Below are 23,563 nucleotides of genomic sequence, written 5' to 3'. Positions count from 1 at the left end.
AAAGAATGGTCATGTCAATAGGTTTACAAATGGTACCATAAAGGGCTCGCTGAGAGCTTTCCTGTGAATGGTTATGTCAAATGGTACCATTAGAAAGTGCTCGTTGAGAGTTTTCCAAAGAATGGGGATGTCGATAGGTTTACTAATGGTACCATCAGAAAGTGCTAATAGAGAGCTCTCCATTCAACTCAAAAGATAGTCATGTCTTCAAGAGAAATGTTTGGTGAAAAATGAAAAAAAAATTGCCTTTACAATTGTCATTTTCTTGATATTTTTTGCGATGTGTGGTATATGATTTTAAAAAACTTCACTCGTGGCTGATCCTTGTCATCCAGATCGCACTCGATGATCCTCTCCAGCCTGAAAGCACGTGACCTGCCGTCTCGAGCTTTCAGGCCGGAGAAAATCATGTCGTGCGACCTGGTGACTCGGATCAGGTAGTTTTGTTATCATTTTGTTCTATTACAGTGCGAAGGCAAGGAGTACAATGGTAAGTCAGACATCTGGGCACTCGGCTGCATTCTGTATGAAATGGCTTGTTTACAGAAGACGTTCGAGGGATCGAATCTGCCCGCCTTGGTCAATAAAATTATGAAGGTAAGAAATTTAAAGGGGTTCACTGTTCAAGTTTACTGGTGGTTCAGGAAAATAGCATTCCGCGAAGATGACGTCACTGCAGCTGCTGCCCTCTATTTCCCCATCGCTGAATTACAGGCAATGTCGGACAAACATGCGGTTTCGTAATGGATTCAGGCTTTCTAACTAGGGCAGTTAGATTCAATATGGCACATGTCTGAGTGTTGGAAATACTACATAATTGTTCTGAATATTTCTCTCTCTGACTCTATGGTATCATTCATGCTAAAAACAATGCAGGGTCAAAGATAATTGACTTTGAAATAAGCTCAAATGCGTTGAAATAAGTGTCGATGTCCGACTGTCACGTGACTAAAACGCCATCAATATCTTATGCGAATGACCTTGTGAGATATAAATAGTAACTTCGCGGGATGCTATTTGCTGAAACTAGGTACAGATATTTTAGTTCCTCACAACAACACCAGATGTCCCCAGCTACTCAAATGTGTTTCATATGGTTTCTCTGGTCTGGGGTGTCCTAATTGAATAGATTGTTCAACTGCGAGAGTGAGATGGGGTCTGCCAGCCCTCATTTTAGGTAAAAAATGGTGGAAATAGGCCAAAAATTACCACTCCCACTTTTTAGTGCATAATCCCAATATGCCCCCACTTATCATTGTTGTTTTATGGAAACTAGGGGTGACGACGAAGGTTTTGAAGAATTTCGATGAGTGTATCACAATTATTTTTGTGAGATTTCGGTGATGAAAATGCTCAAATCCTTGGCACTGAAGGAGTTAAATTATTTTCATTCACCTTCCAGGGCCAGTTTGCCCCAGTGAAAGGAAACTATTCAGAAGATTTCAAGAACCTGATAAAGGACATGTTAGAACGTGAGCCTGAATACCGACCGTCTGCCAATGAGCTCATGTATCGACGGTTACCAGAGGTAGGGATGATATTTATTTACAAATACAGTGGAACCTCCCTTAGCGGACACCGCTCTATTAAGGACAACCTCTCTATTAAGGACAACCTCTCTATTAAGGACAGCCTCTCTATTAAGGACAACCTCTCTATTAAGGACAACCTCTCTATTAAGGACAACCTCTCTATTTAGGACAACATCTCTATTAAGGACACCCTCTCTATTAAGGACAGCCTCTCTATTAAGGACAGCCTCTCTATTAAGGACAACCTCTCTGTTAAGGACAACCTCTCATCGATCAAGTTTTGAATTAAAATCCGAAGTTTTTGTTTTGAAATTTTGATCAAATTTGACAATATGATATGTCATTATCTAACTCGTACGCCCTACTCTGAGAGCCAAGATTTCAGGTTTTTTACAGGACGGATAGGCAGAGTAGTATATAGAGGGACCCTTACTGCCTTAGCTTCTTAGGGATTTAGGCCTAGCCTAGGCCTTGGAGTAATAAACTATAGGAATCTCTTTTTATTTAGAAAATGTCTACGACTCCTCAACAAAGGAAGATTTATAAGTTCACTATGGTGAAGGATGTAGCGCTTCTAAAAGAGATTGTAGCCATCAACCCTTTCTCTGAACCGTCAAAGTGGAAAGAAGTGCTTCAGAACTTTAATTTTTATTTCACCGGGGAGGGACAAGAAAAAAAGGATGCAACTGAAAGAGGCATTGTCGATCGATTTGCTGTTCTCCTCACAAAATTCAAGAAGGATGAACTTACATCTGTCAGAGTGTAAGTATTTTCAGGCATGCATTAAACTTATGCATTTCACGAATAGTTGTGCCGACTCGACTATCCCAAAAAAACAATGTTTCTTTAAGCCTATCTTAATATCTACACTGGCTGTCCAAAATGTTACTTAATCTTAGTTTGTAAAGGTCATTGATCTGTCAGTATGATTCCAATACATAAATGTCTTTCTTCTTGAGGTGGTGGTTGGCTAATGAGAACATTCGCAACATCTCTGCGTGGTGATTGGCTGATTGTCATTTAGGGCCTCTAGTGGTCTTGAAGTCTTCATAGTGTAACCAGAGATATTTTTCTTCAGGAAACTGTCGAGGAGGAGGAAGCAGGTGAAAACTTACCTGATATTAGTCATAATCAGGTAGGCTACTACTCTTCTTTTTGAAGGTGGCACATTTGTCATTTTACTACACCTGCACTTCGAATTTGATTGAATATTTGGTAACTAACTTGAGAGGAGAAGACTTTTTTGGGACCAGAGGAGTGATAGATTCCCCTGCATTTTGATTGAATATTTGGTAACTAACTTGAGAGGAGAAGACTTTTTTGGGACCAGAGGAGTGATAGATTCGCCTGCATTTTGATTGAATATTTGGTAACTAACTTGAGAGGAAAAGACTTTTTTGGGACTTGAGGAGTGATAGATTCGCCTGCATTTTGATTGAATATTTGGTAACTAACTTGAGAGGAGAAGACTTTTTTGGGACCAGAGGAGTGATAGATTCCCCTGCATTTTGATTGAGAATTTGGTAACTAACTTGAGAGGAGAAGACTTTTTTGGGACCAGAGGAGTGATAGATTCCCCTGCATTTTGATTGAATATTTGGTAACTAACTTGAGAGGAGAAGACTTTTTTGGGACCAGAGGAGTGATAGATTCACCTGCATTTTGATTGAATATTTGGTAACTAACTTGAGAGGAGAAGACTTTTTTGGGACCAGAGGAGTGATAGATTCGCCTGCATTTTGATTGAATATTTGGTAACTAACTTGAGAGGAGAAGACTTTTTTGGGACCAGAGGAGTGATAGATTCACCTGCATTTTGATTGAATATTTGGTAACTAACTTGAGAGGAGAAGACTTTTTTGGGACTTGAGGAGTGATAGATTCGCCTGCATTTTGATTGAATATTTGGTAACTAACTTGAGAGGAGAAGACTTTTTTGGGACCAGAGGAGTGATAGATTCGCCTGCATTTTGATTGAATATTTGGTAACTAACTTGAGAGGAGAAGACTTTTTTGGGACCAGAGGAGTGATAAATTCACCTGCATTTTGGAACTTTTGTTTTCTATCCCTTAACATATTACCTACACTGTATTTTTTGAAATGTTGGGAAATTATGTTATATCTGCATTGCCAAGTCTGCAATCTCTAGAATTTGGAAACAATTGTATTTGAGCCGAATTTGTACTCTTTTTAGGACTACACATTTTTCCTGAAGTGAACACTTCTGAAAATGTCTGAAGATCTAGTCAAGGTCACCGTTTCATTTTCTCCCTAAAATTTCACATCACAATATGTCCACTATCATCACTACATTTGAACATTGTAAGAGTGCAATAGAATGAGGCTAGGGGTGAAACGAATTCCTGATTGAACATCTTTTGAGCAATTTCTTCGTCATTGTAGAGGCAGGCTGCATCTGAAAGACCTCGTCCCCAATCACGACCTCGCATCCGACTTCAACTTCATCGAAGTCGAAGATCAAGAAGTGATACCAGAATTGAAGCACCATTACAAGTAAGTTAAACTATGGTTATGCAATTATCAGGCCAGAAAGCTGTTCTGTCCCACCATGGCAAAAGAAGTAACTGACAATCTAGGTCAATCTAGGTCAAACTGAGCTAAGCTTACCAGGCTTATCAGGGAGGTTTGTCATTACATTCAAAAGCACAGGCTGTTTATGTTTTTCGTCATTTTTCTCGACAAGTAATAAATGTCAGTTACTAGTACTTCCTTTGGCCATGGTTGGGCAGTGTTGTTCATGACTACACTGCAGCAAGAATATCAGGAATGTCAAGTGTTGGTGTAGTGATGGTGTTACCATGGTGAAGGTAGGTGTAGCACCAACACCTTACACTTTCTCAACTCCAAGACTTCACCTCACCCATTCTATACTGCTTTATGAGTTCAGTACTTATAAGATTACAACAATCCTTGCAAAATGATGATCACACATTTTGGCGGCTTCAAACCATGAACTTCATTGTTGATTTCCAATAATTTGTTGATTTTAACAATAACTTTGTTTTTGTATTTTAAGGACACGTAGTGGGCCTGAATTACCGGTAGACGATTTCCTTCCTGATCTTGGTGGAGATGTTGATGCACCTGATTCTGAGGTAAGTGGGATGAGCACACCTGGTTAGAAAAACTGAGTGAAGATTTTGAAGTCAAATGAGTACTCACTGTATGCAGTAGCACTGCTGGAATTTCTATATCCTCATGTGCCACATTTCCTTGGCCTATCAGCATTGAGCAGTACTTGTAACAATGCTTTCTGCTGATCATTCTTTCTTTTAAACATATTTCAGTTGTCCACTCGGGCATCTATCCGCCAGGAAAGCTCTATCTCCACTGCTACGACTTCTGGTCAGACATCTAGATCTAGACGTCAAGCAAGCTCCCTCTTCACTGATACTAATAGTTCAACCATGGCCCTTGCTGCTAGCACTCCAGCTGGAGGCGAAGTAGTGGTGAGTATAAGTGTACTGAATATGATCTGAAGTAGCACCACATGTGCAGCGGGGTTTTTCTTCAGCACCAGTACTATGTATCACTATCAGTCCCCAACCTGGTTACAGGCGTAAATCTCAGTTCTAGTGACCATGACTCACCAGGTTGTTTCTGATGCATAGTATTACATACAATGGATGTGCTGATGTACTTCATGTATGAGAACCTCACCTTTGCTAGTTGAGATGGCTATGGTAGGCAATAATAATATATGAGTCAATATTAACACTGTCTGTTGGTCTTGTTCTCTTCATTTAGTTGGTCCACAGGTAAGCCCATGATCTATGGACCATTTCAATCTAAACCATTTTGAAATAGATTTTAGGATGTCCTTAGGTCACATTACTAACATACTGTGTCTGTGAGTTTTAGCCGGTGCTCGGTATGTCACTTTACATAGGCCTATTACAGGTAAAACAGGTCTTTTGTACAGGCGACCCGAAACCGGCTTAAACCCGCAGACACAGTATCTATGTATCATTGTATGATACATGTATTGTGTATATCCTGATTACTGATGATAATCTCTGAAGCATGCAGTATCTTCAACATGTTCAAGTTAAATAATTCTATCCGATCATTCTATGACACTGACAGGATGCTATGATTCATTTTCTTCCTGGCAGACTTTGCACAGTAGCAAATAAATTTGGCATAAATCTCTATTTCAGCTGGAGATGAGAGATTTTGCCGGTGGCCCAGACATAGAGATGGATGACACTGTTGTGATAGCTGAACAGTTATGGAATTGAGAATACCTCATTTTTTGGCCCACCTGTGAGCCTTTACAATGACACACTATAAATAATGTCGTCCGTCAACGTTAGGCATGGGTGGCATGTTTCATTTCCGCTGAAGCAATTGACGTGAAACTTGGTACACATACACATTCCTTGGTGACCGCTACTCAGACACGGAAAATGACCTCATATGATTCACCTTCTGGCCACCAGGGGCCAAAGGTCAAGGAAGTACCTGTTGGTGTTTTTATTCTGGCCAATTTGTCACTGAGAAAGCATGCTGGTCAGCTTTAAAGGATGTGCTTGAGGTGATCTTGATGAGACAATTTGTAAGATGACTGGTATTGTTTCGTTTACTCAGACAGAGTGAACTGAACACTAACAGTTGAATAATGTTTAACATTTCTCTGATGAGACGTGTTTCTTGCCTTGCAGCACCATCCAAGAACAGCAACAGAAAACGTTCGTGTTATTCAAGATATGGAATATATGGAAAGTATGATTGTAGATGGTGAAAAGGTAAGATGCAATCCATGATTATCAGCTATTACCCCTCTATACCCAAAATGCTGTACCAGCTATTGTTGTCGGAGCGTTGTGGCATTATTAATGAGGAAGGTTCCTTTAAAAGTGGGATTGGTCTGATATTCAGTATGGTGACAAATCAGAAAATTGTTTCTAAGGGACTTCAGGCAAGCAATGTACTCCGCAGAGATTCAGCCCGTAGAGAGGGGGGGGGGTCTCTCTGCCTCCAATATCTGCATTAGACAAGAACGTTGGCGATTAGACCTAATTGAATTGGTTGAAATATGCGAGCGATTATTTTCCAGTGTTGTTTCATTTCTATTATTCCACACAGTTTCTTGACCCTATGAAATGTTCAATTTCAGGCCAATTGAAGAAGGGTTGCTCGCCTAAACCTCCAGATTGCACGCACTGAAAGGAGGGCAAGGAGAAGAACTACGTCAGGTTAGTAATGCTGTATGAATTTGCCATTCTGCCTAACTCCTCACATTATTCTGACTAACTCCTCACATCATTCTGCCTAACTCCTCACATCATTCTGCCTAACTCCTCACATAATTCTGCCTAACTCCTCACATAATTCTTCGTCTGCTTACTCCTCACTACGTTCTGACAGGACCAATCGCTGAGCCCGTCCAATCTTTGCGCTGAATTGTTTGCGACCAATCAGAAGACGCTGACTGAGACTTCAAAAGCACGATAATAACAATCGAAGAGAAAACGGGGTCAGACTTCAAAAGAATTTTGCCGCCGCTCGGTTTGATCATGGTTTGATTGGCAGGTCATGGTACATTGTAACAGATATCGTGATATGATTGGCTGGTCCAGTGTGACTCCTCAGAATCTGAAACAACGCTCCTCCAAATGTGTACACGTTGAAAATGCTATCGACCGCTTGCTTATGTGAAGGTTAGAAGAGGACGCGACCAATGCAAGCCTGAAATCAGTAAAGATGGAATCTGGAAATCAGGAATCAATTATTTAGAATTTCACATACACTAGAACTTAAAACTGGTGTACTTCACACCGTTTGATAGGTATCGACAGCTAGTTCGGCCAAATTTAGCCCCCTGTTTGATCCAGTTGACTGGCTTGGTGAAGTCCTTGTTGGAGAACTACATGGATTTGTCAATGAGAAACAATTTGTTGGGGTCCTTCAGATATTGCATTATATTCAGAGAAGTGATTAACCAACTTTTCATTTGACCTCTTGTCCTCACTCCACAGTTAGCACCTGGATCAGAAAGAGTATTGTTTGATTTAAATCTCAAGAGTTGTTTTCTTGTGCTTCAGCTGACAGAAAAGAGGCTTGCAGAACTGGGCCCAGAACCAGATGAGGAGGGATGTATCCAGGTGAAATTTGTGTGCCCTGAAACGAATTTAACGAGGCGATTCCGGGAAACGGATACTGTCCTGGTATGTGACAACTTTCTCTCTCGTCTCTCAGAACCCAGCCATGTTGCTTCTTGATAGTGGATAAAAAAGAGGTGGAACTTACCACGAGTGTCATTCAATAACTTTGTTGCCAAAAACTTCATTTGTGTGTGTTTGTGATGTGCACAGCCCTGAATGAATGAATTGATATCATGAATGAGAAAATGGATGAGATATTTATGGGCCCCAGACCACACAGTCTGGGGACCATATTGATATTGCTGGAATTCTGCATTCTATCTGTTACCAAACTTTAGTGTGAGTGTTCTCTGAAACAGCTGAACAAACCAAAAATCTTTCACCCCAAACCCACCAAGCATACCCCCATCCAAGGGACGTCACTAAAGACTTTTCAAAATTTCGCCTCATTTTGATGTTATTGACGCTTTTATGCTGAGATTCGTCTGATCGTCTTCTCCCAACATGCCGAAGTCGCGATTCAATCTGACATGCGCTGTGACATGCGCAGAGGCGAGACGCTGATACATTAGCATAAGCTCCGCCCCGTCATAATGACGTCATTATTCTCAGGAGTTGGTCGAGCGATGGGACGATGGAGGTATTATAAAGAAACCCAATTCGATTCATGGACTATCGCAAAACGATTTTTCAAAACTCAGAATATTTCGATGCTTTAGATACGTTTTTATGACTCCAGCTCCTCCCTCTCTGGGAGCTGGAGTTAGTATTGTTTTCGCTCAGGTTTCTCGTCCAATCACGTGACCTCTCCAACACTCGATAATGCACTCTTTTCGTCCACGTTTCAGGCCAATCTTCGGCATGAACATGAAATCTAATAAGCGCAGTACTTAAATCAGATGTTTCTCTCGCCTTGAAAACATTCCTGGGTAAAATCCATTGAGATTAGCCGAGTTAATCTACTTTTTCCGTGATTAAAATCTCTGCCGCTGAATTCTATAAATAGAAACTATTAACATCGCGGCAGTGTGGTTCCCATTGTGCGCCCTCCCACTTCACACCATGTCTGCAAGTTTTACGGAGAGGGAGGGCGTGCGGTAAGAAGAATGGCCAAAATGACGTCACGTTTTCCTGGCAATGCCTCTTGCCGGACCAGTCAAGCATTGGGAAAGCATCTTTAATTCTCAATGCTATTTCAATTTCATCTCAAACATGTCTTTTTACAGACCCACCCCTTACACAGACAATGGGTAACATCAAGTCTTCTGTTTTCAAAGTGTTGGAGAAAGTGTTTTAGGCCTACCTCAGTAGCTGAACTGATAAAACACTGTCCAAGATCAGCAAAGCAGCAACTGAGAATGGTGTCAACAATGTTTTTAACAGAAACAAGCCTCAAACACTTTCCCCAACACTTTCAAACCCAAGACTTTACCTCACCCAGTGAGTGATGCACTCTGAACTATACTTACCAAGAACTGTCTCCACCCTCATTCTCTGGCTAGGATAATGTAATCCATACAACAGTTTACTATCGCTAGGATAACCCAATGCTCCCTCCATCCAATACTCGGGGGCCCATTTAATTTGCTGTTAAGCAGATTTCTCAATCTAGTTCAATTTGTATTTCCTCACCAGAAGGCCTGACTGTCTCAGCGTCAACCATATTGGTAAAATCCTGTTTGAAACGGGAACTTTCACCTGGGTCTACAGAAATGCACAGTCATCATCACTTGCAGCACTGTGTGTTCTGCGTCTGCCTCACCATTTATGGGTATATTTTCTCTTTTCAGAGCTTGTTCTATTTTGTTGAGGGAACGACCAAGGTTCAGGGCTGTGAACTTATGTTAGCTGGCGAAAAGCTGAAGCGGGATCAACTCTCCCTGAAGGAGGTTGGGAGAACATCAAATACCACACTGCACATAAAAGATATGATGATCGCCAATTGTCTTCAGTAAGTTTATTTCATTTGTTGATCTCGGTCTCTTTATGTATGATGTCTATAAAAAAGCCCTCTGTATGCATTCTTGGCACAGATGTTGATTTAGGGTAAGTTGGGATTGGCAGAGAACTACCCTTGGCCTAGTGAATAAAAGCCTAAGCCTAAGCTTACCTACACTCCTTTAAGCAGTGGCTACATTCAAACGCCAGTCTTTTCTTATTCCGCCACTGCTAGTTTTCATTGATTTCCCGGTCGCTGGACCAGTCTCAGCCTGGTTCCACTGGCCACCGTTAGATGCAACCACTATATGGTAGTATCTTTGTGACAGTTGCCTCAACCATGATCAATGTTGAACCAGGTTGTGGAGGATTGAAAGAACAGAATCACTTGCATACTTCTTTCCTAAAGAGCCACCTGGCAATGAACTCATTGAAAGCAGCATACTCACCTGATGAGTAATAGAACCCTATATAAATACCCCGTGTTAGTAATCTATTTTTAAAGCTGATCCATTCTTCTACTTCTAGGATGTCATTCATCTTATTCTAGGATGTGGAATCTTTGGATGATGTGGAAATGAACAAAAATGAAGAGGAGATTGAATCTACTGCTACTGGTTCAGTTTGCACAAAAACCTGTAAGTTTTCTTTCAATTTAATTTCAACAATTTCAGTTGCTACTGGTGTGTAGAGAATGCCGATTCTATCCCGAGTTACATGGCCATTGTAAGTCATTGGCAGTCCATTTAGCTTAATGGCATATCACAGAATCCCCAATCTCATTCAGGTCTTGTTGAGGCCACTGAAAAACCCTGATCTCTTTAAGGATGTCCTTGTCTATTGACAATTTAGAGTTGGCAATTTCTTTGATTAACTTACTCTATCACTTCAGGTCTTGGAGATCTACAAAGTGCAGCTATGGAGATAAAAACCTTCATTCGAGTTGGTGTGGAGAAGAACATGTTCATCAGCCGTGAGTCGATCTTAAACCTGATGGACTATTATAGGAGTGATGGCCAACTGACTTTCCATCGAATCAATGTGACGTTCGAAGGAGAAAACATTGCAGAGGATATGGATGGCTTGTCCCGAGAGATGTTGACGTGTTTTCTCAAGGCTGCCCTCTCAAAGTATTTTGAGGGGAGTGATGCTAAGGTCCCAAAAGTGGACCATGATGTGATGGACACTGATGTTTTCTCCATCATTGGGAAAATCATCAGCCACGCTTACGTGTTGTTGGGGTACTTCCCAATGAGCCTATGCAAGGCATCATTGTGTGCCCTGTTTGACGCGAATGTGGACTCGGAGATGATCACAAGTTCTTTCTTAAAGCTCTTGCCTCCTCTTGAGAGAGACTTTATGAATACAACACTCAAAGATCCGATCACGCTCAAGGTGAATGCAAACAGATTGCGATGCATGTCAATATTTCCCATCGGCACTAAATAATATTTTTTTCTTTTGCCGAAAGGAAGAGTAAATGATTTTCACCAAAATGTGTTGCAACAATGGTAAGATAATAGGAGATGACATGGTGTTTAACTCCCATATTCCCTTCATAATATGGCTAAAAGTCAAATATGAGAGTTAATAAACACCATGTATAATCTGCTTATATCTAATTACTCTTGTAAATCATTTTGGTTATGATCATTTACTTTTCCTTTTGACCATGTATGTGGACAAACAAACAAAGTGATTTTTTAGTGCGAATGACACATTTAAACATGTTAAATGAGTAAAAATGGGAGGATTAACTTATGAGAAATGCATGTATACAATGTATGGGAAAATGTACATGAAATGGAAAAATGCAGTTTTCTCAAAATTGTACCAACAGATTTTTTTAATTCTTTCTGTTTTTGAAACTATATGATATTGGCTACAATGTGGTACAGGTTTCATCTCAATGCAATTTTAAAAAAAACTTACTGAAAGTTCAGGAACACTGTGTCACTAGACTCAATAATTCATATGGGAGGGGCAGCACCACCCACTAGTCAACCCGACTGAACAACCTCGCGATTTTACTGGCTGTGAGTGGCCTTGGCTCGCTGCCAATCTGTTGTTGGCGTCGCGAGACCAAACGCAGGAATACTGGTGCCGTTGTTCAGTTGGGTGGACAAGTGGTTACCCCCCCCCCCCCACCTAATGACCTAATGCAATATTCTTGTTAAACATTTTCAGAAACGTGATAGGATGTTTCAATTTGATATTGATTTATACATGCAAAACTTGTATGGTTTAATACCTACTTTAAAGTCAATGGACTGGTTATGTAATCATATCATGAACATTGTGATACAGTAGAACTCGCGTAAGTCGCCACCCTTGGGACTTAGATGTTGATGATGACTTACAGGTAGGACCAGTAAAATAACTCATCATTTTGATGGCTTACATAACTCGTCACAATGATGGCTTACATAACTCGTCACAATGATGGCTTACATAACTCGTCACAATGATGGCTTACATAACACGTCACAATGACGACTTACATAACTCGTCACAATGATGGCTTACATAACTCGTCACAATGATGGCTTACATAACTCGTCACAATGATGGCTTACATAACTCGTCACAATGATGGCTTACATAACTCGTCACAATGAAGGCTTACATAACTCGTCACAATGATGGCTTACATAACTCGTCACAATGATGGCTTACATAACTCGTCACAATGATGGCTTACATAACTCGTCACAATGAAGGCTTACATAACTCGTCACAATGACGGCTTACATAACTCGTCACAATGACGGCTTACATAACTCGTCACAATGATGGCTTACATAACTCGTCACAATGATGGCTTACATAACTCGTCACAATGATGGCTTACATAACACGTCACAATGATGGCTTACATAACTCGTCACAATGATGGCTTACATAACTCGTCACAATGACGGCTAACATAACTCGTCACAATGATGGCTTACATAACTCGTCACAATGATGGCTTACATAACTCGTCACAATGATGGCTTACATAACTCGTCACAATGACGGCTTACATAACTCGTCACAATGATGGCTTACATAACTCGTCACAATGATGACTTACATAACTCGTCACAATGACGGCTTACATAACTCGTCACAATGACGGCTTACATAACTCGTCACAATGATGGCTTACATAACTCGTCACAATGATGGCTTACATAACTCGTCACAATGATGGCTTACATAACTCGTCACAATGATGGCTTACATAACTCGTCACAATGATGGCTTACATAACTCGTCACAATGACGGCTTACATAACTCGTCACAATGATGGCTTACATAACTCGTCACAATGATGGCTTACATAACTCGTCACAATGATGGCTTACATAACTCGTCACAATGACGGCTTACATAACTCGTCACAATGATGGCTTACATAACTCGTCACAATGATGGCTTACATAACTCGTCACAATGACGGCTTACATAACTCGTCACAATGATGACTTACATAACTCGTCACAATGATGGCTTACATAACTCGTCACAATGATGGCTTACATAACTCGTCACAATGACGGCTTACATAACTCGTCACAATGACGGCTTACATAACTCGTCACAATGATGGCTTACATAACTCGTCACAATGATGGCTTACATAACTCGTCACAATGATGGCTTACATAACTCGTCACAATGACGGCTTACATAACTCATCACAATGATGGCTTACATAACTCGTCACAATGATGGCTTACATAACTCGTCACAATGATGGCTTACATAACTCGTCACAATGATGGCTTACATAACTCGTCACAATGATGGCTTACATTAAGGAATTGAACCCGAGGCGGAGGACCTTGGTTGAGTTACCAAGACACTCGAGGGTGGAGCTAAAATACAGTCCAAACCCGAGCCGACAGGCGAGGGTTTGGACGAAATTTTAGCTCCACCCGAGAGTGTCTTGGTAACTCAACCAAGGTCCGAAGCCGAGGGTTCAATTTCAATTCTAAAATACCTCAAACTTAAAAAGATAGGCCACGAAATAACTTGAATATGTGCGAATTTGGCAAATTCCATCCATCGCCTGCCCGGAGCGCCGGTAGCGCCGTTGTTTACATTATGTTACGGCAGCGCGTATAGGAAGTCCGGATCGGCTCGCTCAAGTGACGCTAAAATCTGCGCAAATGGGCTATTTGGAGCGTTTTTCTCAGCAAATATGTGTAGTGCTCATTAAAAAACTTAGGGTGGTCGATGCTTCCTTGGCTGATTTGTGTTTGAAGCAGTGTTTTGAGAGCCTCAAACTTCTGAAGTGAGCTGTGTGCATGGTTCCACATTTTAGTGCAACCCGAGGGAACTTTGGTAGAGCATCTTGGTTGCGTGTCCAAAACACTCCACTCTCAGAACGAGGCTTATGCATTTTCCATTTAAAAGTTGACTTTACGGTACCAAGGTATTTTAGAATAACTCGTCACAATGATGGCTTACATAACTCGTCACAATGACGGCTTACATAACTCGTCACAATGACGGCTTACATAACTCGTCACAATGACGGCTTACATAACTCGTCACAATGACGGCTTACATAACTCGTCACAATGACGGCTTACATAACTCGTCACAATGACGGCTTACATAACTCGTCACAATGACGGCTTACATAACTCGTCACAATGACGGCTTACATAACTCGTCACAATGACGACTTACATAACTCGTCACAATGATGGCTTACATAACTCGTCACAATGACGGCTTACATAACTCGTCACAATGATGACTTACATAACTCGTCACAATGACGACTTACATAACTCGTCACAATGACGGCTTACATAACTCGTCACAATGACGGCTTACATAACTCGTCACAATGATGGCTTACATAACTCGTCACAATGACGGCTTACATAACTCGTCACAATGATGACTTACATAACTCGTCACAATGATGGCTTACATAACTCGTCACAATGATGGCTTACATAACTCGTCACAATGACGGCTTACATAACTCGTCACAATGACGGCTTACATAACTCGTCACAATGATGGCTTACATAACTCGTCACAATGATGGCTTACATAACTCGTCACAATGATGGCTTACATAACTCGTCACAATGACGGCTTACATAACTCGTCACAATGATGACTTACATAACTCGTCACAATGATGGCTTACATAACTCGTCACAATGATGGCTTACATAACTCGTCACAATGACGGCTTACATAACTCGTCACAATGATGACTTACATAACTCGTCACAATGATGGCTTACATAACTCGTCACAATGATGGCTTACATAACTCGTCACAATGACGGCTTACATAACTCGTCACAATGACGGCTTACATAACTCGTCACAATGATGACTTACATAACTCGTCACAATGATGGCTTACATAACTCGTCACAATGATGGCTTACATAACTCGTCACAATGACGGCTTACATAACTAGTCACAATGACGGCTTACATAACTCATCACAATGACGGCTTACATAACTCGTCACAATGATGGCTTACATAACTCGTCACAATGATGGCTTACATAACTCGTCACAATGATGGCTTACATAACTCATCACAATGATGGCTTACATAACTCGTCACAATGACGGCTTACATAACTCGTCACAATTATGGCTTACATAACTCGTCAGTGACGACTTGTAACTGTATCCGTACATTTTTAATACACGTGGATCGTCATTTGATCTGTGGGCTGAACAAAGACGCACGCCCCACGGTGACGAGTTACCGGTGTAATTGTACATTCATTTCTATTACAAGGGACTGTAAGATTGGTACCGACTTGTATTAAGGGTCGGCTCTACGACAATTCTTTGCTACACCATTTTGGCATGATTTTTTGGCAAAAACACTAGCATTACTTGCTCAAAAATGAGTTTTATCAAATTTCAAGGAGCGCACACTGTTCTCTGTGATTTAATGAACAAACTGCCACCATCAAAATCAACATTGACTTCGTTTTGAAGCTGCTCCAATTGCTTTTCTGCACATTTGAAATTTTTCCAGGAAACTGAAATTCGAAAGCAATTAGAACTCCCTCAAAAGGAAGTTAATTTGCATTTCAAGGTTGTCAGTATGTACAGTAATGCACAAAGAACAGTGTGCGCTACCTGAAATTTGATGAAACTCACTTTTGAAGGAGTAATGCTGGTGTTTTTGCAAAAAAAATCATGGCAGAATGGTGTTGCAAAGAATTGACGTAGAGCCTAACCTTAAATGACGACTTATGAATGACGAGTTGTATGCATATCTTTTAATGAAATTAACGTTAGTTAGATGAAATTTGGACTTTCTGGTGGGTGCCGACTTATGCACAGTGACTGGTTATACGATGTCGACTTACGCGAGTTCTACTGTATACCCATTTCTTATGACTGTGTGGATTAACTGGTCAATGATAGAACTGCTGGTATTTGTTACATTTTACTTGTACAGTAAAACATTGTGATCTACCCATTTCTTATGTGTGGATTAACTGGTCAATGATAGAACTGCTGGTATTTGTTACATTTTACTTGAACAGTAAAACATTGTGATCTACCCATTTCTTATTTCTGGATTAGCTGGTCAATGATAGAACTGCTGGTATTTGTTACATTTTACTTGAACAGTAAAACATTGTGATCTACCCATTTCTTATATGTGGATTAACTGGTCAATGATAGAACTGCTGGTATTTGTTACAGTTTACTTGTACAGTAAAACGCGCCTACTTTGTCACTGTATTATGCCATTGCCAGGATGAATTGGGTGTTCCCTTTATACACGTGTCAGAGGTATTTGACCTGAAATCTATAAATTTTATCAATGAATTTGATTAATTGATTTTTCCATCCATGGTAACCCCTATTCATTTGTAGGAAATTCTAAAATACCTTGGTACCGTAAAGTCAACTTTTAAATGGAAAATGCATAAGCCTCGTTCTGAGAGCGGAGTGTTTTGGACACGCAACCAAGATGCTCTACCAAAGTTCCCTCGGGTTGCACTAAAATGTGGAACCATGCACACGTCACGTCAATGGAATTTCAGCTCACTTCAGAAGTTTGAGGCTCTCAAAACACTGCTTCAAACACAAATCAGTCAAGGAAGCATCAACCACCCTAAGTTTTTTAATGAGCACTACACATATTTGCCGAGAAAAACGCTCCAAATAGCCCATTAACGCGGATTTTAGCATCACTTGAGCGAGCCGATGCGGACTTCCTATGCGCGCTGTACAAAATGTACATGTCTCATTTTCTGTAACGTTGCCGTAACATAATGTAAACAATGGCGCTACCGGCGCTCCGGCCGGGCCGGCGATGGATGGAATTTGCCAAATTCGCACATATTCAAGTTATTTTCGTGGCCTATCTTTTTAAGTTTGAGGTATTTTAGAATAGAAATTGAACCCTCGGCTTCGGACCTTGGTTGAGTTACCAAGACACTCTCGGGTGGAGCTAAAATTTCGTCCAAACCCTCGCCTGTCGGCTCGGGTTTGGACTGTATTTTAGCTCCACCCTCGAGTGTCTTGGTAACTCAACCAAGGTCCTCCGCCTCGGGTTCAATTCCTTAATTCACATTCTAGGCGTTTACATGTAATGAAAAAGTAGCTTTTTCATGATACATGTATTTTGATATTGCGATATTTGATGAGATTTTGAAGAAAAACTCTGATTCTGATTTTTGCTAAATAGACCTCTGTTGTGGTGTCATCTGTAATAGACCTTACTGCCAATTTTATTATTCACAATGTGATCTTATTTCTGTTCCTGAAAAGTTGTTTTCAGTGTATTTTCTCCTTGAAATCGATCACTTCAGGTACTATTACTGTGCATACCTAGCTAAATTAGTGTCTAGTTTCGTCTCTGATGACATTTATTTCGTAAAAATCGCTGTTTTTTTCTAAAAAGGTGTTTTTGTGGTCATTTTGGCTGTTTATTTCGAGGGTACGGTAGGAGGTCATCGTTCACTCGATAACTCTTTTTAAAATGAAATAAAAGCGTTTTAAGATACATGATATGAATTGATATTAATATTCGTTAAGTGGGATTGTCGGTGGACGTTCATTGGTGAACAGTTGTGCTGGAATTACGAAAATATATCGATATCGTTGAGAGTTCATTCATTAGGGGCCTGCTCTCAATTTTCCTTACAACGCCTCTAGCACTGGGCAATTGCCACCATCTTGAAAAGCAGTGCCGCGGATGGCTATCGCATCGCCACTACGCATGAGAACACGATGGCTGCCCTGCGCTGCATTGATAGTTCGTAATAAATTCACATAAAAACACACCAGAAGATCTCCGATTTTATTTACAAAGATCATATTTTGTTATTTATTGATAAAACAAGCCATTTTACCACAGCAGGTGACACATATTAGGCCTGAATAAGACTTTAGAATTTGAAGTGGTGGTGACGATGCCGATATCCAAGATGGCGGAATTATACCAGTGGTCAAATCTCATCTATTTTGGGTAATTGCATCATTATTTCTTTTTGTGATTGGTGATTTGTAAAATTGAGAATGATTGAAAAATCAGTATTTTTTCACCCAAAGGCATGAGTGAACATTTGATAAGTTTATTGTGATTTAATTGGTAATTTGGTCGACATTTTGACAATTATATTTAGCAATATTTCGATAAATGCGGACCTGCTTCTTCCTCTTTTCGCAGTGACGGTGTTTCGATAACTCAGGTCAGTTTCACGGCAAAAATAAGTGGTAGTTTTGAAATTCGAATGTGCATTTATTGATGTAACGATAAAGTACATTTCCGAGAATAATTAGTGAAAGTTTCAGTAGGTGTCGATTTTTGTAAAGTAGTGTATAGGCGATGGATTGGCTCAGTCATGTGCTCGTCGTGTCAGCGGGGCGCAAGCCGTCATGGGATGGGGGATGTACACTACTACAATGCACGTGATTGATGGTTGAACATTCATTCTCGTTGACAGTGTATTATTGAAATATTTGATTGTGATGATGGTGTATTGTACTAGGCCTTGCATGCTCCCAACGTGTGGCATATTTCACATTGATACTACCAGTATCAATTACAAAAAAATAGATTGTGAGTAACAATAGGCCTACAAACAATGCTACATGTCATGAGGGTGGGAACAGGGAAGGGGGGGGGGGTAACTGTCTCGACGTCCCGTTAGGAAAAAAGGCTTATCCCGTTTCCCAATACGCAATTTTAGCCGAATCGTGACGCAAAACACGGCTTGTCTCGAATCCCGCTAAAATAAGGGTGTCTATCCCGAATCCCGACAGTTATTTTCGGCCCATCCCAGTGTCCCGAAAATACCCGTTCTCCCCCTCATACATAGTAGACCATATTGTCACATTGATGTTTTCTTTCATTACAGTTAGACTTCGAGATCTACATTTTCGACAAAGGCCTGGTGTAATATTATTACGTACTTGATGAAGGTAATATTAATTTCTTCAAATTTGAAGCATGACGTTAATGGAGTACCAGCACAACTTCATTGACTGCTACGTGGCGCTGGTGGAAACTAACTCCATCGCTCATATCACTTGAAAAAAACATTTACCCTAGTTACGACCAAAGCTGCTTAGCAGAGGGCGATACCTCATCAGGAGCGCCACAATCATATCATTGGTGTGAAAGCATTTGTATGAAGTTTTTCAGTTCTCAATGTGTTCGAAACCTTAATTGTGAATTTGTGCACTTCGAATTCAAATTTACGTCACTACGTTAGTTTGACATCCATTGATGTCACGGTAATTTCACTGTTATGCTGTGCTGCTTTCAGGTTTAATGACACGAATGAGTACAAGTACATTACATTTTTCGACGAAGGCCTTCTGTAATTTCATACGCTTCTTACGGTTAGTATTGATTCATAATTTCTAGTAAAAAAGTTAATTTTGAAAGTGAAAAATATGTTACAATACAATAGACCTGCAAATACCATATACGCAAGTTTTGAACAAATATCACACATATTCCCCAGTTGACTTGTGATGATATTGATAATGGTGGTGGTGGTGTTATCATGTACATGGCTTCTAACGTAGTAAGTGTTTTCTTTTCAGCAACATTCAATAGATTTATTTACTGTATTATCATTTCGACCAAGGCGAATTCGACACTTCAATTACACAAGGTTAGTAACTTTTGTTCACAAAATCCAAATGGAGGCAAATACAGAACAATCAAACTTAGTCATTCCAGTCAGTTACTGAAGCACAGTGAAAACTGCCGGGAGCAGTGCAACTGATGGCATGTCAAACTTCCAGTGACTGTCCCTGTCCATATATTTCAAGACAGTACAAATCTTGTAATCATTTTGTTTATGCAATGTACGTTATTATGTATCATTTCAGCACAATCAAACTTAGTCATTCCAGTCAGTTACTGAAGCACAGCGAAAACTGTCTGAATTAGTGCTGCTGATGGCATGTAATTACTCTACTACCACTACCAGTGGCAGTCAATGTCCAAATATTTTCAAGTGTGCGAAATTAGTACTCGTCTACTTCTTAGTGTTATTTGAATGCAATGTATGTTATAAAAATATTTTTTCAACACTATATCAACATTCTCATTCCTGTCAGTTTCTGAAAATCAGCTAAAGCAATCGCTACCAATGCAGCTGATAACAGCAATTCTTTTTGTTCCCAATGCCCATCCATGACAATATATTTCACGCATGTGACAATCATGTAATCATCCTGTTTTTTGTGTTCTATTCATGCAATAAATAAATTCAGTATTTTCAAATCATTGGTGCTACAAAACTATTCTCATTATAGATTATTCATATTTTATAAAATGCTGTCATGTCAAATTTTGTGTCGTATAAATCAAAATGAAGTCGGCATTTTATATACAACTTTTGTACTCCTCCTAAATAAACATACAAATCTTGTTTTATGTAAACTTTGTATATGTGACCCGTCACAGCAAAACCAGGCGCATGTCGCTCTGAGCTTGGCAGGTTGAGACGGACTGTTCTAATCTTTCATTAGCGACACCATTTCTTACCAGAGTGCCTCCTTCATTCATACATCTTGTACTTTAACTCAAGATACCCATCTTTGAATATTTTTAGTATACCAAGTACTACAATGTCAATGTATTGAAGTCATGTTCTTGTAGTGTTATTGGCTTTCTATTATCTTGTCAAAATACCACTTGGTTCTCGCAAAATCTCAATAAAAACAAATGCTATTGCATGTATTGCATATTCTAACAGCTATCCACTGTATCGATTTATCCATCATCTGTACTATTTGTCACAAAAATGTTATATTATGTAAATCATATTTCATTACATAATGCACACTGCCAATTACTGCTGAACCATTCATATGTCATTTAAATAAATAATTTTCAACTTTTTAAAACCGTCTTATAGTACTGTTCTTGTCACTTAGCTGAACCAATTGCTCTATAGCATGAAATTTCCAGAAATGCCCCAGGGACTGAAAAGTGCTGTTTTAACAGAGAGGTGTCCTAAACTGAGAAGTCGAGTTGAATGGAAACAACCAATTTGGAACCAAAAACTACTGTCCTTATTAAAGAGGTTGTCCTCAATAGAAAGGTGTCAACAAAAAGTAGGTCCACTGTATATGAAAGTACAAACCCTGGTACATGTAGTGACATCATCTACTCCTCGATGTGGACACCTGCAAATGCAGCGACAATGTCACATCAGTTATTTAATTCATCGTCCTTTGTGCAGATGGCACCACCCATCAAACATGTTGGTGACGAATAGTGTCGCAGCATTTCGTCACCGAGCTTTCACGAAAATGCACTGTCATTCATTCAGCCATAAGTGTAAGACTGTAGGGTTGTTTCCAACCAAAACATGTTCGAAATGTGTCAAGCATTCGAAACACCCAAAGACTGATTAGAGAAGTCAAAATTGAATGGAAACAACCAATTTGGAACCAAAACTAGTGTCCTTATTGGAAAGGTTGTCTTTAATAGAGAGGTGTCTACTAACGGAGGTTCCACTGTATATAATGTAGGAACCCTGGTTGTGACATTGTCCACTCCTCCAGCTGCACACCACCAAATCCACAACAATGTCACACCAGTTATTTAGTTCATCATGCTTATGGTCATTGTACTTTCATCTTATGTAAAATGTAACTTTTTACACGGTTTCAATAAACGATTTGTAATTTGTAAATTATAAATTTCACTAATAATTTGACGCCGCCAATTCCACTGGTCTTCGAAATACGTAAGCTACACTGTTGACGACTATGACACTCCTCACAAACCACATTGTGAATCAGACGCCGATAGGCTTGTCATTAATTTGTTTTGTGTGCGTTTAACTCTCAAAAAAGATATGCATTGCACCTATAGCAACAATCTATTATGTCTAGACAGGGGTCTAACTATCAGTGGAGACTGGTGTGATTATACGGGTGGATACTAGTAGATCAATTTTTCATACATAGTACATGTATATTTGTTGTACACACTAGTAGTTCTGTACCTGATTCAATAAATGTACTTTTGTGTAACCTGCCGTTCCTTTGCCTATTTGTTTGAATACAGTACTACATATGTACACTCAGAGCCAAAGACAATAGAATAGTTAAGTGGCTTTATACATGTAGACAAGACATCATCATCATCATCATCATAGCATCGTATCACTTTTGTGATTTTGCCGGTGCATAGAAGAGTACCTTTTGTCCTACAAAATGGCATGGACAGCCCATGCATCCCGGTTCTGTGCTAGTTCTGTTGGGATGAGCTGCGAATGTCAATAATCACAACAGTGACCAACAACATTTCTCTCCGAAAGTCCATCCCAATCCTCTCAATAATAAGAAATGAAATAAGTGATTAGTAACACTGACATCTTTATTGACCAGAAAGAAATCAACATTCCTAGGTCATACCACTGATAGCCGTATAACTAAATCTACAAATGGAAGACTATAAAACTAAGACCTACAATGTAGACCTACAAAACCTGTACATTTATTCAATCAACGTGAGCATTATTTTCAATTTCACCAATGTCTTCATCATCCAAATTCTCGGCTGTATTCATAATAAGATATTGAAGTACGTTACCATATCTATCAATGCCATGAGATTCTGATGCTTTGACTTTTCCTATGAAATAATTAATTTGAACTCTTGAATGAGTGAAAAAGGGCCAAGTATATCAAAAGGAAAAAAAGGTTTTGGTATAATATTCTAAAATACCTCGGTACCGTAAAGTCAACCTTTAAATGGAAAATGCATAAGCCTCGTTCTGAGAGTGGAGTGTTTTGGACACGCAACCAAGATGCTCTACCAAAGTTCCCTCGGGTTGCACTAAAATGTGGAACCATGCACACAGCTCACTTCAGAAGTTTGAGGCTCTCAAAACACTGCTTCAAACACAAATCAGCCAAGGAAGCATCAACCACCCTAAGTTTTTTAATGAGCACTACACATATTTGCTGAGAAAAACGCTCCAAATAGCCCATTTGCGCGGATTTTAGCGTCACTTGAGCGAGCCGATCCGGACTTCCTATACGCGCTGCCGTAACATAATGTAAACAACGGCGCTACCGGCGCTCCGGGCAGGCGATGGATGGAATTTGCCAAATTCGCACATATTCAAGTTATTTCGTGGCCTATCTTTTTAAGTTTGAGGTATTTTAGAATAGAAATTGAACCCTCGGCTTCGGACCTTGGTTGAGTTACCAAGACACTCTCGGGTGGAGCTAAAATTTCGTCCAAACCCTCGCCTGTCGGCTCGGGTTTGGACTGTATTTTAGCTCCACCCTCGAGTGTCTTGGTAACTCAACCAAGGTCCTCCGCCTCGGGTTCAATTCCTTAAGTAATAATATTCATTAACCTCCTAAAAGGAGAACGTCGAAATGAAATAAAATACTGTACTATGATGGGTTACAAAATTTACAGACGGTAAAATTATGACAGATTTAATAGCCCGAATCAAGAGCATAACCAA

General features: G+C 40.0%; 1 protein-coding gene and 1 long non-coding RNA gene across 4 annotated transcripts in view; both read left to right on the top strand.

Annotated features, from left to right (window-relative positions):
* LOC135499040 (uncharacterized) overlaps window positions 1-13,532 on the top strand; it is a 30,979-nt gene extending 17,447 nt beyond the window's left edge. Inside the window, exons 11-24 of the mRNA XM_064789673.1 lie at window positions 469-597; window positions 1,403-1,528; window positions 2,041-2,294; window positions 2,611-2,667; window positions 3,937-4,047; window positions 4,571-4,649; window positions 4,842-5,003; window positions 5,715-5,820; window positions 6,219-6,302; window positions 6,674-6,752; window positions 7,602-7,724; window positions 9,452-9,612; window positions 10,128-10,237; window positions 10,492-13,532. Of these exons, the coding sequence (XP_064645743.1) occupies window positions 469-597; window positions 1,403-1,528; window positions 2,041-2,294; window positions 2,611-2,667; window positions 3,937-4,047; window positions 4,571-4,649; window positions 4,842-5,003; window positions 5,715-5,795 (999 nt within the window). The 3' untranslated portion in view covers window positions 5,796-5,820; window positions 6,219-6,302; window positions 6,674-6,752; ... (2 more) ...; window positions 10,128-10,237; window positions 10,492-13,532. The remainder of the gene's footprint in view (window positions 1-468; window positions 598-1,402; window positions 1,529-2,040; window positions 2,295-2,610; window positions 2,668-3,936; window positions 4,048-4,570; window positions 4,650-4,841; window positions 5,004-5,714; window positions 5,821-6,218; window positions 6,303-6,673; window positions 6,753-7,601; window positions 7,725-9,451; window positions 9,613-10,127; window positions 10,238-10,491) is intronic.
* A 3,899-nt stretch (window positions 13,533-17,431) lies between these two features.
* On the top strand, window positions 17,432-21,981 carry LOC135499042 (uncharacterized). Of its 3 annotated transcripts, none has more exons than XR_010449209.1 (4): window positions 17,432-18,075; window positions 18,968-19,031; window positions 19,379-19,454; window positions 19,662-21,981. It is a non-coding gene; the product is annotated as an uncharacterized LOC135499042 (long non-coding RNA). The 3 variants fall into 3 exon arrangements; XR_010449208.1 differs by lacking the exon at window positions 17,432-18,075 and adding an exon at window positions 18,110-18,298; XR_010449207.1 differs by lacking the exon at window positions 17,432-18,075 and having other exon boundaries at window positions 18,741-19,031; window positions 19,662-21,980.
* Window positions 21,982-23,563: the final 1,582 nt, after the last annotated feature.

This window comes from Lineus longissimus, chromosome 14 (assembly GCF_910592395.1).
Source record: "Lineus longissimus chromosome 14, tnLinLong1.2, whole genome shotgun sequence".
NCBI classification, from domain to species: Eukaryota; Metazoa; Nemertea; class Pilidiophora; order Heteronemertea; family Lineidae; genus Lineus; species Lineus longissimus.
This window is presented reverse-complemented; position numbering and strand designations above follow the sequence as displayed.